Source organism: Apus apus, chromosome 3 (genome assembly GCF_020740795.1).
Source record: "Apus apus isolate bApuApu2 chromosome 3, bApuApu2.pri.cur, whole genome shotgun sequence".
NCBI lineage: Eukaryota > Metazoa > Chordata > Aves > Apodiformes > Apodidae > Apus > Apus apus.
In genome coordinates this window covers 78,724,703-78,743,765 of record NC_067284.1, presented here as the reverse complement: position 1 = coordinate 78,743,765, position 19,063 = coordinate 78,724,703, and the positions used below count along the sequence as shown (strand labels likewise).

At 39.2% G+C, this 19,063-nt stretch overlaps 1 protein-coding gene across 3 annotated transcripts in view; it reads right to left on the bottom strand.

Moving 5' to 3' along the window:
- RMDN2 (regulator of microtubule dynamics 2) overlaps positions 1 to 16,130 on the bottom strand; it is a 42,838-nt gene extending 26,708 nt beyond the window's left edge. For 2 of the 3 annotated variants that reach the window (XM_051613567.1, XM_051613568.1), the window contains exons 1-5: positions 15,959 to 16,130; positions 14,953 to 15,419; positions 7,320 to 7,506; positions 6,295 to 6,397; positions 4,173 to 4,233 (exon numbers count right to left, since the gene is read on the bottom strand). In XM_051613567.1, the coding sequence (XP_051469527.1) occupies positions 4,173 to 4,233; positions 6,295 to 6,397; positions 7,320 to 7,506; positions 14,953 to 15,407 (806 nt within the window). In that variant the 5' untranslated portion in view covers positions 15,408 to 15,419; positions 15,959 to 16,130. The remainder of the gene's footprint in view (positions 1 to 4,172; positions 4,234 to 6,294; positions 6,398 to 7,319; positions 7,507 to 14,952; positions 15,420 to 15,958) is intronic. The other variant, XM_051613566.1, reaches the window with a different exon arrangement.
- Positions 16,131 to 19,063: the final 2,933 nt, after the last annotated feature.

Below are 19,063 nucleotides of genomic sequence, written 5' to 3'. Positions count from 1 at the left end.
ATCTGTTTCATTTTTCACTCCTTACTTTTTGCCCAAGACATATTTGACATGTAAGGCAGCATGGAGTAAAGGCTAATGTGGAGGTAACACACCAGAGGATCAATGAAAAGAAAATTTCTTTCCATTCCAGTTCTAAAGGTGTTCTTTAATCTTTCCACCTCTGCACAGCTGAGAGTTCTCTGCATCCCATCTTATTTCTTAGACATCAATTCCCTCGCTCACCAGTTTCACTCACTTATGTATTCTGACAGTCTCTGCAATGCAGCCAGACCCTCAGGCTTCCCTTTTAATCTGGCTTTAATGAGACATCAATTCCTGTGTAGAGAGATATTGCAATTTATCTTACTGTTTATGACTCCTGTTGCATTGTTCTTCCAGAGATAACAGTTTTGCATACTTAAAATTGTGTCACTTTCCCACCATGGTATTTCATCCTTAAAATGCATCTGACACTTTGTTTCTGTGGAAAAGTATTAGTTTGATAGAATCTTCCTCATGGTGGTGAGGGTATCAAAGCAGTGAAAGGGATGTGAAAGACAGCCAATATACAAAGTAAATAAAATGTGCCAAGGTGCAAAGTGAAGTGTTTAGGTGGTTCTTTGTTCATATTTTTGTTTAATTGGTTGTTTGGGTTTTGGTTTGCTTGCTTTTATTCTTTTTCTTGGAACACAACAGGATGTTAACTTTAGAAACTGACAGAAATATAGGTTTTCTATTAAAAATTCACCAGAGCACTGAAGATGAGCTCGAGGGAAACAATCAGATGCAGCACATGCTTGCATAGGTGATGCCTGCAAAAACATGGGATACAAACCCATATTTTGGTAAAGAAATCCCTGAAAGTAAGGATATTTAAGAATTCTGGCTTAATTTTTTAAATTTTTTTTTTTTCAATATATACATGTCAAAACAAGGGAAAATGCTGCTGTTAGTGCACACTCACAGAAGTTCACCAGTAGAACATGTGTATACCAAGTTCTGGATTTCTGAGACTGTGGAACCTGCACCTGTGTTAAATTTCTGTGTTTCAGAAACTAAACTTCCGTTTTTTATAACAGACATTTTTATTTGTTTTAGCTGCAAACACAGTATTGAATAAATTAGTAGGATATAGTCTTCTCAAATGTGGAAACAGAGTGAAACAACAGCTTTCAGAGACAGTAATACAACAGCTCTCCTTGATAGAAATGTAACAGGGACCACTAGGTTGCCACTATTACTTCCACACTGACAATTCCATCTCTTCACACTTCAAACCTACCCCCTCTGCACTTGTGTGAGGATGCTGCAGTGTTTCACCAATGCACTGCTATCCAAAGAACCTACTCCCAGGGAATGTGTCATATTCCTCCTCACAGGTTGGATTACAGACATGAGCTCAGTCCCTTGCAGAGGACTCCTGCCATGGAAGTGCGAATATCTGCTACCTCCCTTCAGCAGGGAGGGAAATGTGCACAGAGATTAAAAGTCAACAGATGCAGAGCTTGGAGAAGGGACCACAAGTGCCCTGAGGCATCACAACAACATTTCTGAACTGAAATACCCCACTGACCCACCCTGAGGAAAAGAAAAAAAAATGCACACCCCAACCCCCCACTAAATTGTGGCTTTTTTTTTTTTTGCACGCAACCTGTCTTTTATCAAATCTAATCACTAACCCCAGCAACCACACATGCAACCTAATGCATGACCTTCTCCCATTCTCTTGTGTAAAAGCTCTAACCAGAAACAGACAAGATATGCATCTCTCAGATCCACTTACCACCATCCTACCTGATGTTCCTCAAAAACTAATGATGGAAACATTGTTTAGATTAAATCACCTGTAGAGAGGGTTGCAGACCCAGGTTCATGTGAACCTGAGCATTATTATAGGTGTTCCACAAAGTTTTGTGCTGGGTCCATTATCTTCCAGTAATTTCACTAACAAAGTTGATGATTTTAAAAAACCCACAAAACATTTTTAAATAAAATTGTAATCTGAGAGGAGATGCAAGCATTTGCAAACTCAAATGGCCAAAATAAACCTGAGAAATGGTCTGAAATCAACAGTAAACCTGTGAAGTGTGTATTAAGTCCTCTACCAATGAAGGAAAACAGAAGTACAAAACAAGTCCATCTGGTTAAGCGGCAGCACAGCAGAAAAGGATCTACTGGGATCACAGATTGAACAACAGTTGTCTGGCTAGACAAATACATACAAATGTCTGGAGCAGATAAAAATATTAATAAAAATCATAATTTACCAAAGTATTCAAATCTGTGGTGTAAATCTACACCAGTAGAAAGACACCAGTTCAACAGTAACTGATAAAACGCTCACATTCACTTGCAACACAGATACAAAAAGGATGAGAACTAAACCATACAGATCTGCTACAAGAAGCAGAAACTTACAGACCCTAAGATTTTAATTTTAAAGCTCTCAAATAGGCTTTCTGAGCTAACCTCTGGAACATGCCACCTTGCACTCATAATTCTTCCCTTGCTAGATGTGCCTGTCAGTACAGGATATAACATCTGAAGTCCAGTAGTCTATCTAACTCTCCTTGAAAAACATGTAAGATTTAATCAGCATAGCTTGTGTTACTGAAGTTGTATTTATACTAGGAGATTCTGTCAGTCTTGTGGGTTAGGGAAGAAGGGGCAGGACTTCTGCTTGCATGTGATTTTGTGGTTGTTTATACACATAGCTCTAGTTGAGAGGGATGCACCAGCATTAGCCTGAAGAAGTGACCACAGCTGTGGTCAGGCAAACAGCAGAAATGGCTGTAAATTGCTTTCAATAGATGTTCAAGCTATGGGCTTCAAATCACTTTGCACTGAGGAGTAATGCTCAAATGATCCTCTTCTGTCAGTTCTGCTACCATGGTGGCAATTTACAAACATCTGAGTAAGGCCACAAGCAAAGGCTCCTACCTTAAACTTCCACATTACAGCCACCTGGGGTCTAGGCTTCATCTCCAGGCAGGTATCATAATTACTTACAAAACATGGAAAACAGCAAATGCAAATCTGTCTGTGACAGTGAAGATTAGTCAAGATTCCCACAGCAAAACACTCCCAGGCACCCCATTGTTACAAAGCAGGTGCCTGGATCACTAGTTATTATAAACAAAGGAAAAACAGAATCATAGAAATATGGCAACACTCACAGGAACGCTGCGTGGAAAAACAACATAGCCATCTTTGAAGTTTAGGAGAGAGAGACCAAGACAGAGTCACCTAATTGAATGAAAACATCTGGGTCTAATCAAATGTCTAAACTTGAGCTAGCTGACATGTGCTCCCTCTATTTGCAATGGAGATGTTGTCAACTGAACCTCAGGAGAAATTCATCTCACCCTAATGCAGATGGGCAAAATGGACTCTAATGAACTGCACTCCAGAAGTGGAAGCCAGTCTGAAAGTTCTTTTTAGATTGTGAAGGGAGCCTGGGATAAAAGGATTTGGTTTAGATATGTAAAAGTGAAATCTTGCCCTACATGTGTAATGACAAAATCGATGAAGAACACAGAAACCAAAATAAAAAGGAAAAATAATAAGGTAAGTAACTATCAGCTAGAACTTGACAGAATTGTCTTTTACCTGATAATGTTGATTTGATAAAAAAGTATTTGCATTTGCAAAGAGTTTGTTAGTCCTGGCAAGGTATACAAAACTAATCCAAATGCCAAGCTTGGAGGAAAATTATGATAAAATAGAAATTGAGAAGGTAACTGAAACTTCCATAGTCCTCTTACTGTCTAATTATTAGAACTTAGACTATTACAAGTAAAAGAAAGGACAAAATACAAGGTCAAATGACATTATTTTGAAAAGGGTTGAAAGTAAATGGAAAACTATTACTTCTTTGTGCAATAATACACAGGTTTTAGCAAATACTCTCACCTGTGTTTCATGGTACATACTGAAATATGGTTATTGTGTTGTTTCATACACTGTAGTAAACGCTTCACAGAATAATGTAATTTCTAGCTGCAATTTATGATAATTGAGTTCCATAAAACTATAAAATGTATTAATAAAAAAATATATTAAATTCATGTAAGCTGCAGAAGGATAAATGTAGCTTGCGTTGGGCACTATTTAGAGCCAAAGACAGCTGGAGTTTCTTGTTGGATTTGATAAATACATCTACGTTTGCAAAAAATTCACTTTCTCCAACTTACCACTGGTGACTCTCAGCGCTTCTGTCATCCAGCTGAACAGCCTTTTCAGCTTTAGTCTTTCCTGTAAATGGAATACAAGATATTAAAAGATTTATTGTACTCTCCCACATTCTAGGCAGCTCCCAAGAACAAGGCAACCTGATATACCCTAGCTGCAAAGAAAGAACTGCTTCCTGCTCCTGTAAACATTTAGATGGACAATATAATGCTTTACAGCATTTACATACCCATACGTAGATATATATCTGCATATATATGTATGCAATTATAGTATTTTCTCTTAAAATCCTATTTAGATGCAGCTAAATAAAGGAAGGATTGGACTGGACTGCCAAAGGTAGTTATGTTGTCTGTAAGATTGAAGACCCTTACAAGCAGGTTAGGGAAGCACCTGTCAGAAGAACCAGCAAAGCTGTTTCCTGCCTCCGGTACAGGAATTTGAGTATTTGAAGTTCCTTTCCAGCACAAAGACTTCCATGAAGTTCCACTTTTAATTGAATAAAGATGACAGTAAGTGATTTGATCAAACCCACGCTCCCAGTAAGAAGTTCAGATGAGACACCTGCTGTTTGCAAAGTCTCGGCTGCAACCAATTAAGCCACACTGACATTTCTGTATTAAAAGTTAACTTCATAAAAACAAAGAACACCATACACAGTCCTCCAGTCCAGTGGAATGAAAAAACCCTTAAAACTACTGCCAGCTCCCCCACAGTCTCAATATCTCTGCACCACTTCCAGGAACAGAGATGAAAAAGGCTGCCACCACCCACTGCTTCATAAGAATGAGCCAAACTGGGCTGGTTACTCAACACCTACAACCCAATTTCATTTAATTGTTCTTTTTCTCTCCCTGTCTTTTGCTATGCCATTATCTTTCATCAACTGAGGCTATATGTAGTCACTGGTAAAAACGAAAGCTCCAATAATGAAGTCTACTGTTGTAACTTAGTTTGTGTCACAATCCTCACTGCACTGGGTGACTTCCATAGAGAGAAGCCAAGCTGCTACTAAAGCAAATTAAGTAGCTAAGACAATGCAAGTCTTCATGTGTATTTAGGTGAGAAAAGCATAAGGATAAGGACCTTGGACAAGCTGAAGCTGGCTATGGAATATGTTATGACAGCACAAGGGCATGACACTGCCTTTAATGACGACCAAGGGCAGCCAAAACTGCTTTGCCAGTGAGGTTGTCATTACTGACAGAACAAAAAGTAGAAAATCAGAAATTAGTCACAAAAGACAAAATCATCTGAACCTGGATATACTTATATACTTGGATACACTTACACGCTTATAAAACCTGAATTTGGTGCAAAAAAAGGGAGGTGCAATGGAGTAACAAAGGAGAGAGAGGAGTATTCTCAGAAATAGGCAACAAGGATTATTTTAAGAACACTGTATTGACTAGAGGAGAGTGACACAGGTAGAAGAGATGTATTTTTCATTGTAATAAGGAGACAAAGGCTCAAAACACAAGAGAAAATGTAAACTCTACCTTTATCCAATATGCTTCCCAGATAGTTGAAAGAAAGGGCAATACTTTTAAAAACAAGAAAGGAAAAGTGCTGTGAAGAAGAAAAACCTTGTTGGGGTTATGCTGTCTAACAGAACACATGGGGAGAGACACCTGGAAGCAATATCAATTGTCAGATGACTTCTGTTCCTGGACAACAGTTTTTCCAGATTCACAGTTTCATCTCCACCATCACTACAAAAAGCTCCTGCTGACATGCAGCAGCACTCTTTTGATACAGGAAAACAGAAAAACAAACCTTGACATTGCCTTGGCTTTTCTTTCTTTCTCTACTCCCCCAAAAATGTAATTAAGAAACTCCACTGACAGCATCTGTCTTTTTTCACATTCTGTATCCATCTGATTCTCAACAAAATACAGGATTTTAAGGCTTCAACTGTGACCCACAATAATACTACTTCTTCAATTTTGGTGAGGAAAGAATGGGCTGATGCTGTGGCAGTTTATTGCGCAAAGCATTATTACAGTACAAATGCTCCCGTTTGTTGGATTGGAAATTCCTTGGACTGGAAAACTTAACCAAAGTTCAAAGCATGTTTCACTACATTCAGATGGCATTCTCCATAAACATTTTTCCTCTGCTTACCATCAGCAACGTATTTCCTCTTCTCCTCATCATCAGTAGTCATCTCAAACAGATCTCCATAAGCTCGTGCAAGTCTCCAAAGAAAGTCCACAGAGTTTTCAAACTGAAAGTAGAGGGACAGATGGGTAGTTCAACTGCCCAGAATGTGATTTAAACAGTTTCCTTTCATAATGCTTTAAGCAGGTTATTGGAATAGGTCATAAATCTTTGGCTATTCTGCATCCTTCTACACTACTTTTAGTTAATGCGAGACCTAGATGAACTATTTTTCACAACCAAAAGAGAAGACCATGCTTTGAAATACCCTGCTCTGTCTACAGAGATTTTATTTCATAAATCAGTTTTAGAGTTCTTTTATTATAAAAAATGAAAAGGTAATCCCGTAAAGCAAAACAGATCCATAGATAAGGTGACATAATTTATTTAGGTAGGATACAAGCACACCACACTCACTCACAATTAGTATCTCATCTACTGTCCTGTGTATTTCAATATGTAAATGAAAACATAATCAGAACTAATGTTTTCCAAATAAGAAGAAACTGATACACTGAATTAAGTGCTGCACATCAAACCACTTTGAAACTTTACCTGGAGTTACAGATGTGCACAGTAAAGTCAAAGCAAAAGTTCACATGAAGTATAACAGAAACTTATAAGCATATATAGCTGGATTCCTTGAGAACACTTGGTCTGGTTACTATTTAATTCCCCAGGACTTTGTCACACAGACCATTCTAAAAACAACAAAAGTAAGTTTCATTTATTTAGAAAAGAGCCCGTATCTTTTCCATGCAAGCATTCATACATCAAACAAAGCTTCAAGATTACTGAGCTTGGATAGGATATAAAATAATAAAACTTCTACGCTCACCCAACATGAACATTGACACCACCTTGAAATACTTTTTTCACTGTATGTTACACATGAAATTTCATCTTCCATTCCTGTGTGTATGTTAAGGCTTGCATTAAGGACATTCTCAAAAGGAGTGTAACATAATATTAAGTTTATCCATTAATACCTTGTCCTCTTTTTCAAGCAGCAGTCTGAAGCCCTCCTTTTTATCAACCTCTGAACCCTTGTGCAAATTGTCCACCTGCTGTAAAAGATTAGATAACTCTTCTGATTTCACAATGGCATCAGGTGATTTCATACATCCCTTTTCTTCCTCAGAGTCTCCCTCAGAATCAGTATGAGCTGTAAGATAACTAAAATCACAGAAAATAATAACCATCTTTTATAAAAATGTTGGTAAAGCATTGTTAAATTTGTATGCAAAAATTTTGGAGCACAATCTCTTCCAGTTGCCCAGCCTTAAAGGAGTTTTTATTGGTGGTATTAAGATTATTATTATTATTGTTGTTGTTGTTATTACAAAACCTTTACCTTCAAAGGGACAGAAAAATCATATTCCAAACATAACAGGCAAGTAATTACACTGTCCTGCTGCCTAATACTGCATTAAAAAATGCAGACACACATTAGAAACACATGTATCCTTGTGTTTCAAATGCAGAACACTTTATATCTTTAATGTGTATTAAGACATGCTCTGTAACCATGAATAAGCCTCATTAACTCTTTACCTCAATTTCCCTGTTTTTGGAAATAGGAATGAGCTTCCTAACCAAAAGATTAAATGCTATAAGAATCACTTCTGCCATGCTTTGTTAAACGTTTCTAAGACCTAAATAAGCAATAATACCACTGTTAGCAATTCCTTTACTTATTTCTTTTGAACATTCTGAAGGTCAGAATATCTGAAACTGATAAAGAGCTTATATTAATTCATTATGCTTATTGCACAATTACTCAGCAGAAGGCAATCAAGGACAAAGAAATATTTACAAAGGCATAAATACCATGCAGAGATAAGCAGATGGCCTCACTGTCCAAAGTGTTGAGCATAAATTATGGTCCTCCAATTTCATACAGGAGCAGATATATGGCATCATTTTTTTTTAAAAAAAGAAGCTTTTTGCTTATCTACTAAAAATGGACAGAAAAGCCTAATCTTCTGCATTTCCACTTTTGAAAATATTGTTCTGATCAGAAATAATGTAAAAGTGTTATCCAGCAGGTTCAGAGACTTTTTAAATTATAACTTATGAGAAGAAAAAGCATGAAACGTACTATATACATTAAGCAACTGGATAATAAAAATAAGCTATGACAGTAAAAATATATAAAATATTGTGTTGTGGTGTTTTGTTTTTTTTTCAGAAATATATACTCAGAACAGAAGGTTAGTAATATAAATGGAGGTTAATAGTTATGGCTTTTAAATATTCTATTTTCAATACGTTGTTTTTGGACAGGACCAGCACATACACCTGCAGCCTGTAAATGAACTAGTACAACAGTTTATCAAGCTCCGGTAGGGCTAGATGTGGCATGACAGTTTCACTGCAAAATTAACCTGGCAATATGGGAAAGAGGAGTCAAACATATTTTGGATAAAACAATACACACATAAAATATGCCTACCTGTCCAAACTGAAAACTAACACGGAGCAGAAACTTTAGATTTCCACAGATTTGTTTTATATAATTTTGGTGATGCTGAAGTTGATGACACTTTGTATGTTGAATCCTGCCAAGTCCTTATTTTTAAGTTGCTGAACATTTAATTTGGTTTTCTGAAGCATATTTAAAAACACGGCATCTTGTTCCTCCACAGTTATTCTGAAGGGGATGCAGAGCTACCTCATATATAGGCTGAATTTGTAAGAGCACTAACTTGACCACAAGTGCAAGGGATTTGGAGTGAGGGCGACAGTCTTTTAGCTCCAATAGATAATCTTATGATGTGAAGTGTGTTTGTAAAGTACCTTTCTTCACATGGTTTGGATGCCCTGCCCCACCCCACCCGCACCGCGCCCTCCCCCCCCATTAAAAGATAAATGCCCAGAGGATTTCTGCAATTACTGACCTAAACCAAGGACACTAAGTAATATGAAGTACCAACAACTAAGCAGTAAAGGCCATTTCTAATTACCATACAATTCCTTAGTTACAGGAATTTGGGCATTGCATCAAATGCTACCTAAGCAGGTAGATTTGGTAGTAAGGAATTGTGTTTGAAAATCAATGTTGATGCTGTCATTTTTTATATTTGCTGCATAAACATCTGCCAAAATTTCTATGATCGTTACTGTTCCAATGTTAGAAAACAGACAAAAGTGAGGATTAGAAAATGTTGCTACCCCAGCAAAGACAGAAAGGCCACAGTTAGGCTGACAGCCAAGTCTTGTCACTCCAAACAAACCCAGCAGAGATTTCCAGCAGCACTGTACCAAACTGTAATGGCCAAACATAAAATTCATATGACATCAGATAAGTCACATGAGAATATTCACTGAGTCTCACATGGAAAAAGTGTGAAGTAGCTCACTATGTAACAGATCGTGTGAACACCCATAAGGAGCTAACTACAAAATATCACAAAACAGCAATCTTTTAAGATCAGACCATACTGTATCAACCCTTTCCTCATCCCACCTCTCCTACAGAAACATGATCTACAGGCCAAGTTTGTGCTGAGAAACAGCAGAGAGGACTGGTCATTTGTTTCCCACCCCCTCTCACCTCCACTGTCCTGGGAAATTCTCTCCTACGTCCTCTATTTATCTGCTTTATGAATCCTCAAAGACTTTAAATATGGGGCAGATCATCTTCAACCTTAATGAGAATGCCATAAATTTCAGTTTAGTTGTTGTGTGCTTTAAAGAAGGCAAAGCAATACCTATAAAATAACCTGTAAGAAGTGAGTAACTTTTCAGTGTAAGACAATGCCAGTAATTCCTAGGGACTGCCACAAATCACACAACCCTGTACCTGCTGACACAGATGAGAAGACACTGAGCTACACTAAAGGGCAGGAGTTTCTACACAACCAACAGAGAAGAACATCATTCTCAAACAAAAGAAACAAAATCTTCTAAATATTCTCCAAATTTTGTTTGAAGTAAAAAGCACTTTTCATGGAAAGGTCAGAAATTAAATGTCCTTATACAACAACGTACCAGTGAGTGCAAAGAATTGCTAGTGCTTAAGACTGGGCATGCTAGTTACCCCCAAGATGCACCAGGATTCATCTAAATATTTCCTTTCTTTCCTCAGAAAAGTAACTTCTTAGTGCCTTCAGAGGGTCCTCTCTTATTGTCTCTTTGGCTCCAGAGCTGACATTGCTGCCTGTCAGCATTTTCCACAGGAAAAGGACCAAGGTGACAGCTAAGGGCTTCATGACTTATTTGTGATGAGTTCCCATCTCACTAGTCGTGCACCTCAGGCAAACTTGTACATTGCTCAGGAGTCATGGGGGTAAAATTACAGCAAAGTAATTTAATCAAATATAAAACATTAAATATAACTTCAAAAATGGTGGCAAGCCAGGCAGAAAGAATGTTCTTCCCTTATGTTTCTGATGACATTTTCTTACTAACTCTCTGCCCAGTCCTTATCATAGCTGAAATGTTAAGAAGGCAATAGAGACTTTTAAAAAAATAAACAGCTACAATTCTTCCTAACAACTTGCGTAAGCTGTACTTTACCAATTTGAACTGAAGACATTTTTATTACTGGATAAGAAGTCATTCCAGCTACAGAAGGACAAAGTAAGAGTGTAATGACAGTTATTATTAATATAAAACTGCAATAAGAGCTTGATAACTGACTTCAACAAAAGAGCTAGCAGGCTTATACATCTGCTCATTCTAGAAAAGTATGTTATGAAGAGCAATACTATAAAAAATAAAATTCAGTATAAACACAAACAAAGTGGAGATACTATTTAACATAGTTGAAAAACTCCAAGAATCTAAGGGCTGGTGACACTAATTCAAAAGGGAAAACAACAAAAAACAAGGAAGTCATTGTAATGTGCTTTACAGATATTTCATAAAACAACACTGACATCTGCAATTTTACCTGGTATTTTCCTGCAAGATATTTAATCAGATGATAAATAGAAATGTGAGTATTTACATGTGATAAATACATTGATAAATATTTGAGAAAAAAATAAGAAATTAAACAATGTCTACAGACAGTGCCAACTTGTTTTCACCTTTATTACCAATAGATTTTATTTAGGAGAGGAAAAACAGTGATAAGAACTTGAAGAGCAATGATCAACCAAGAGGACTCAGCTGGATCACAAGGGACCGTTCAAAGTTCAAAGAACAAACAAGACTGTTCTGGAGCTCACCACATCATGGTTAGGCTGTTCAGGAAATCCAGGCACCTAGAACTGCATTGTGGAAAAACTGAGCTACATGGTGTATAAAACCACTGTGATAAAAACTCACTTGGCTGGTTCAAAAATGTGTTGGATTGCCTGTAGATTGGCAGACCCTGGGCCTAACCAGGTATTACCTGTTAACAACACTTCAGCTTCTAGTCAGATCAAATATCATCTGTTGACTCCCTGCCAACTTAAAAAGAAATCACAAGCTGGCACAAACACCATCTCATGAGCTCCAGCTAATTCAATAGAAAGGTGATTATGTGTCACACACTGATCTGGAGCAAAATAGTACTGTATGACCCAGCAGAGTGTGTATCCATCAGGAATAACAAGTCGCCTTCAAGGAAAAGTTTGGCAAACCAGATGCTTACATCAACTGAGGGCTGCACTGAAAACAAAAGGGCAGAAAAATAAATGAAGAAATGAAGCGATAAGTGAAGTGATACTCAGAAGAAGACATGGGAAATGTTTCTTCCTGCTGAATATTTAAACTATTTAAATGATAATTTATAAATAAAACACATGTAGGAGAAGGATTTACTGAAGTGAGTCTTCCTGGTGTAATTTGAAAAGCTTGGATGCCAGGCCAGATGAAGACCAGTACCCAAGATGACACTGGTGTCAATGGTTCAGCACTGCTGCATCAGGGAGGAAACAGTTTTAAAGTCACAAAGAGAACTTCACCAGCCCAGCTGATCATCTAGACACAATTTATTGTATTTGTACATGAATAAGTGCTTGTTAAACATTCTCAAATATTAAAGATTGAGGTTTTCACTAGTAAACTATGGAAACTGAAATAAACTGCTAAGAATAGAATACAGAGAAGCACAGACTACAAAGCACAGGCTCGTTAGCATTCAGGCAATGTTCCACCTACGCAAGCGTATCTTCCATTCTGGCTGTTATTATGTAAATAATGTTATATTTTCCCACTTACAGAAATATATTTTTGAAAGGAAAAAGAGAAAGCTTCTCTTCCTAAGGTGTTGAATACCAACAGTGACATTAAGAATATGACCAAGGCAGATCAAAGGAGTGAGGACCACAGCAGAGACTGCCAGCTTCAAATATCATATGGAAAAAAACAGGTAATATTAAAAGCTTTTCTGGAAGAAGTTTACAAGTCTGAAACCAACGTAGTTATTCAATACAAGTCCATAAAACTCTAAAGATTACTTCATCTGTCAATTCCCAGCATCTACCCATTTGTCAGTTAAAACCAGAAGTGCTTAACACAAGCAAAATCCTATCTTCTAGATCATGAAAATACTGCTGAGGCAGCAAAACATGCTACATGTACTTCAGATAGAATACAGTAAATGAAAACATTTAATCTTTAACAAGGAGAAACATTATTTCTCTAGTGCACAAACTAGCAACTGAATGCTAGTGAATGTATGTGTGGAATTGACCATAGAACAGAGCAAAACAATACACATGGTGCTACAGCGCAGGAAGTGGTGATGCATATTAACTGGAAAAAAAATGTGCGTTGTTATTGTCTCTCAAGGCAAACTGACATAGAACCACTGTCATTTAAGTTGCAGAAGACCTCAAAAAAAGCTATATGCATTGCAACTGTAAACACATTAGAATTAGCAACCTACTTCCACTCGCGAGAGGAAGAAAAAAATACAAAAAGAAAATTACTTAAATGAAATTAAATTATCTTAAATTTAGATAACATATGCAAAGCAAGTACATCAAGTACAAGATGTTAGGAGGAAAAAACCCACCTCTTTTCAAAAGGGACTAAATAGCATTGGAAAAGCACATATCCAAAAGACTAAAACTATCTATAACCTTGAATTATCTCCCTTCCTTCTGACTGTATACAAATACTTGTCAGAGAAGGCCTCTCTTAAGGACACACTCAAAGCTCTTGCACACTATAATCACTTCTATTGGATCATCTCATCAGCTTCTCCGTCACAAGAAAGAACCTGAACAGACAAGTTTCCTTGGCTAGCTTCCAAACAGCAATGCATCTCTCCTGACTAAAAAATGGGACTTCTCAAATGCAAGGTGTGGAATAATTGCATTTGTGAACCTGATTATGCATAAACTCGTTCTTTAGCCTTATCTAAATCTCAAAACATTTTATGCATTGAAACAAAGGCTTCTGAAAGCCAACTAATGAATAACACAATCTGACCAATTAATAGATAAATGTTTCTACACCATATGAGGGGAAACATCTTTGAAAACTTCTGCCAAATACTGAATATTTAAAATAAAGAACTGGTTCATAATAGAACTGACAGGTCTCAAAATATGGTATCAAAATATAAGACTCATGAAGCATATGGGCTGGGGTGTAACACAGGAAGTTCTGCCCACAGGACTGAAAATAAATTTGGAGGAACTCTTAAAAATCTAATTCTGTCATTTCGTTATATGTGGCATGTTGCTGTCTTGAGAATATTACAGTTAATTAATATATCTTTAAAGAAAAAAAGTTACTTAAGATAGACAATTTACTGCTGCCTACTCAGGTGTATGTAACGCATTGAGATGGTTCAAAAAACTCACTTGCTATAAATACACCCTTATTAAATTGCATATATAAGTATCTGATTATATCAAAACAATGTTGCAACTACAGGACAGTAATGTCACTACCACCTTTATATTACTGCTGGAGGCTATATTAGGTAACACATGAAAAGATAAAAATATAGTCCTTCTCCTGGGCTGCAGGTACATCTGATCCTTCAGCATGTCCCTCAACACACACGTGTAAAAGATCTATTAACTGTAATGGGACTACAAGATGTGATCAAAACCAGGAACTTTTTACCTTACTGAGCCAATACCCTAAATCCCTCGTAATTATTTTTTAAGTCACCAGAAAGAGTCCACAAAAGCAAACAGACATAAACATACTGCCATTTGTACATGTGTTACATTTGGACACAGCTTTCATAGCATGTAATACCTTTAGGCAGAACACTGTAACAACTCATCTTTAAGGCCTATATAAGACAAACACCATGAAAAGCACAAGAGCATTCATACAGTTTGAACAAACTGTCAGAGACATCAAAATACTGTCTCAATAGAAGCACTTCTAAAATCACATCACTTTGCTGAACTTTGCCTCTCATTGCACAGCTATGTAGCAATACTGCATCAGATTGTTACCAAACGCACCCTTTAAATTTCTTCTATGCTTGGTGTTCAGCCAACTTCAGCTGTGGTGGAGATTCAGAAACAGTCACCCAGAGTTTCCTCTGATCTAAAAATTATTAATCTGAATGTTTTACCCCCTGAATACAGAGAATTACAAAATACACACCATTTTTTTAAAGGGCTCCTGTTGACAATACAAAGTTTCACACAGGTAATGATGCAATTCGCATTGTATATGTACTCCACTATATTCAAAATGTTATTGACTCACCCTCCTTCACTTTCGGCCTCCTCAGAGCTGGTAGTTTCTGTTGCACCAGAGGCTGTCTCAGCTTTTCTCCGCTTTGTTGCTCTGTGTGATGGGCTAACTCTTTGAACTTCTCCCTTACCTTGAAGCTCACTTCGAACAAACTCTTCGAGCTTTGGAATAGCTTCTTTCAGAAACTGCACTTCTCTCTTCAGTTCGTCCACGCTTACTAGCAAGCCATTCAGTTTTTCTAGTATCTGCAGTTGCCTTCCATGTAAAACCATTGCTACTCCTTGCTCGTTAGCAGCTTCAAGGGGCAAGCCCACAGAATTAAGCCTGTTACCTAGGCCACGGAACGCAGGTATAGGCACAGCTGCACCCGCCTTTCGGATCTTACGGTACCAAATCAGCATCAGGCTTATTCCAGCAGTCCCTGCCATTATGCCCAGTATTAGTCCTTTATTTTCAAAGCGAGACATTTCTGCACTCCCCTGAAATTGTGAGACAACAACAACAGTCGCAGTTAAAGATGTTTTTTCTACTCTTCCCAGACGACTTACTTCGGGTTTGACGCCACAGGAGCGGAAGGCTAGAATAATTCGCGCCTGCTGCAGACACAAAGTTACAATACAACTCCAGCAGATTCTGCCAGACAAGCCCATGTGCTATGGCAGCAAAATCAGGCCGGCTTGGGGGGTGAGGGGGGTGAGGGGCACACGCTGCCGCGCCGGCACGCGCGCAGGACGCAGCCTTCACTTTTAATCTTTGCGGCATTTCGGGATTTTTGTTGTTTTAATGCGAGAAACTCCTTTAATCGGATTTTCCGCAACAGAAGAGGGCGGAAACCCAGCCGCCAGGCCGTAACGCAGCCGGGAGGGGTGTCACGCTGCCGCCCCGACCCCACCGCGCCCGAGGGCTGCGGAGCCCCGCGGCCACCTCCCCGCGGGGGCACAGCCCGCCCCGCAGCCCCGCACCGGGCTCTGCCTGCGGCAGCGCCCCCCCCGCGCCCGGCGCCGCCCCCGGTACGTACCGGCGCGCCGGTCCGGCAGCGGGAGCGCGTCTGGCCCGGGCGCGGCCCCGCGGCTCTCCCGCCGCGGCGCTGGGGGAGGGCGGCGGCGGCGGAGCCGCCTCGGGGCGGCGATACCCGGATCGACGGGGACGGGCCTCCGCAGCAGCACCGGCCGGGCCGCCCGGTGACGGGCGCTGCCCTCTGGAGGAGGGCGCTGGGCCGGGCCCGCCCTGTGTCCCGGGCCGCCCCGGAGCCGGTGGGCGGACCTCGGCCTGGCCGGGGCCGCCGGCTGTGAGCGTGGGTGCCCCGCAGCCCCGGGAGCCCCGCAGCGCCGGGAGCCCCGCAGCCCCGGGCGGTGCTGCCGGGAGCGGCTGCCGCACCTGCTGCAGGCGTTGCGGGAAGGCGCTGCTCAAGCGCACATTTACCCGTTTACGTGCCCCGCTTCAGTCTGTTGTTGGCTGCTTGTTTTCCCTAACTTCGCTTTTGCTGTTTCTAAGCGTCAGACAAACACTATTTCCCGGCATTAGTGAGGCCCGAAGCTGCAAAATCCTGGGGAAGCCCTGCTCGGTTGCCAGGAAAAGGAGCAGTCCAGGCTCAAAAGCTTCATCGCAATTTGAGCCATTTTAAAGGCCCAAAGCTGATTTCAGCAGAAGTCCACTACAGACTGCCCAAAGTCATGGAGTAACTTGCGTTTTAACAGGGTGCAGAAGGTATTGCTCCCCGCACCCATCTGAGACATCACTTTTATCAATGACACTCACAAGACCTTTCTCCTTTATGATGGGAGTTCTTTCTGGGTCTGCCTCCTTAGCCCTATTTCTGGCCTTGAACGGAAGAAGGATCATCCAGACAACCCTTTAGTCTTGCTGAAGGCTCCGGGAGGGTGCCCAGACACAACATCCTGCCAGAATTTAAAAGCGCAAAACTCCTGTTCTTCAGTATGAGGGCTCAAGGAAACCACTAAGGAAACTGCTGTATCTGCAATGAAAGAATCTGCTCTTCAGCAGCTGGAATTTTCCTCTGCCATATGACTCAAAAAAAAGAATACTATGTAGTTCTTAAAAAACATAGCAATTACCTGTTGAAAGTGAACAACGTGCCATTAAAAACAAACAAAAAAACAACCCCAACCACCAAACAACCAAACAAAAAAAAAGCCAAAAACAAAACAAAAAACCCCAACAAACAAAAATGTGCCTTACATAGGTAAGGTTTATCTCCAAGTAAAGACTTCCCTTAAAATAACTACAGATGCTAACTGATTCTCCACCAAGAACCTGAGGATGAAATCAGCCATACGTGAGACCAAACTACACCCTGAGAGAAAGGCAGAAGTTTGTTAAGGTGGAAAAGTTAATACTGTTTCAGTATTCTACAGTTTTTCTAGTTACAAACAAACAAACAAAAAAGTACAATCTATTAATATGTTTTTAATAATATATTTATCTCTTCAATTTTATGGAAAACTTACTAAATTAAAATATTTTAAAGAACAAATTTAACTATAAGTAATTGTTTTAAGTTACCTAGTCAATCAGTGTTTTAAAGCAGAACAGGACCACATGAATCTCTGTGCTGAAGGAGATTTCAAATGTTCAGAAACAATAGTAAAAACTTATTGGAGAACCTTTATTTTTATATTCTCTTTTCAATACCATCTGCCAAAATTTTTTCTACAAGCAAATTAAAGCAGGAAAGGAATTTTTAAAAAATAATTAATGGGAAGGAAAACACAGCACAAAATTGAAACAAATGATGCAAATACTGAAGTGAGTTTTCCAAAGTGGCTGTCTCAGGCTGAAGGCCTTTGACAAGTGGCCTGTTTTGGAAAATGAAGGCCCAGGAGAACTACTGTCCATAACTGCCTGCATGCATACCAATTGTGAAAACAGGTCACCTGTCTGGTCCCAAATGCCTTATTTGCTTTTCACCTGTGACCATTTTACCCAGGCAAAGCAGCATGCATGTTGAAACATGCCAGACACACCAGCTTTCCAAGCTGAGGAACTAAACATGAATTTACCTAGATTTGACACAATGTAATTGGCCTAAATCTGACATATATTCTAAAAAACTGAAAGGAACTGTTTTTAGAAGTGTTGTTCTTTTGCACACAGATTTTCTTTCCTAGTTCAAAAGAGACTTAGCAGTTCCAAGTTCAAAAGAAAATTAGCAGTTCCAAGTCCAGGCCACCATTTATTATAAAATTATTAGGTCCATGTATTTTAAATATTTTTTGTGTATTTTTAGCTTTATATTTCTTAAGACAAAAGAAGCTTATGTGCCAAGGTTGTCCATATGCTGTCCTTTTGTCAGGCAGTATCACGACACTTCCTCCACCCACTAATAGCTCCTGAACCTGTAGCTTAGTTTTAGCCAATTCTATAAAATTAAAGATGTCAAGATAATGAAGTTCCAACAAGCTTCAGGGAGGTCAGCAGCTCTGGCAGGGTAAGACCCTGTGAAGGTCCTGCCCCACTCCACCCCTTGCCCCAGGCAGGTGTTGCAGGCCGAGCTAAGCACACCAGAGCTGCAACACTGACACACCTGCATAAGGCACTAGGTATCCTTACAACACTATTTGTATAAAAACAGGCCAGGTAGTTACACTGATTTTATGGAAAACTTTTGAACTTGGGCAGTATTTTTGTTTTGTATTGAAAAATTAGTGTAATAATGACTAAATGTGTTGAATGGGTGAGAGAACCATTGCACTGTACATAATGGATGGATGCTATTTTCCTCCAAGATGTAGCTTAATTTACTGATGTTTTCATTTCTGAATGGGAAAGCATGGTTATTTTACAATTGACATAAAATTCTTTAGCTGTAATTGTTCTGTAAATTTTCTTCTGTGGTATGCTGCACTTTCTGAAACGCCCCCTTTCCCCTCCCTCCCCCTCCCCCCCCCCCCGAGATTAATCCACTGCTTGTAATAAACACATAAACTTTTAATGCATTAGTAATATTTCATACTTATTACTTCAGCAGTTGTCTTGTAAGCATATAATCAAACATTGTTAATAAGTGACCAAATATTGTGAAAGCTTAAATACCTTTGAACAGACTTGCAGCCACCTGCCAGAAATCCTTCTGTTCTGTCAAATGGTATTGAATTCTCCTGAA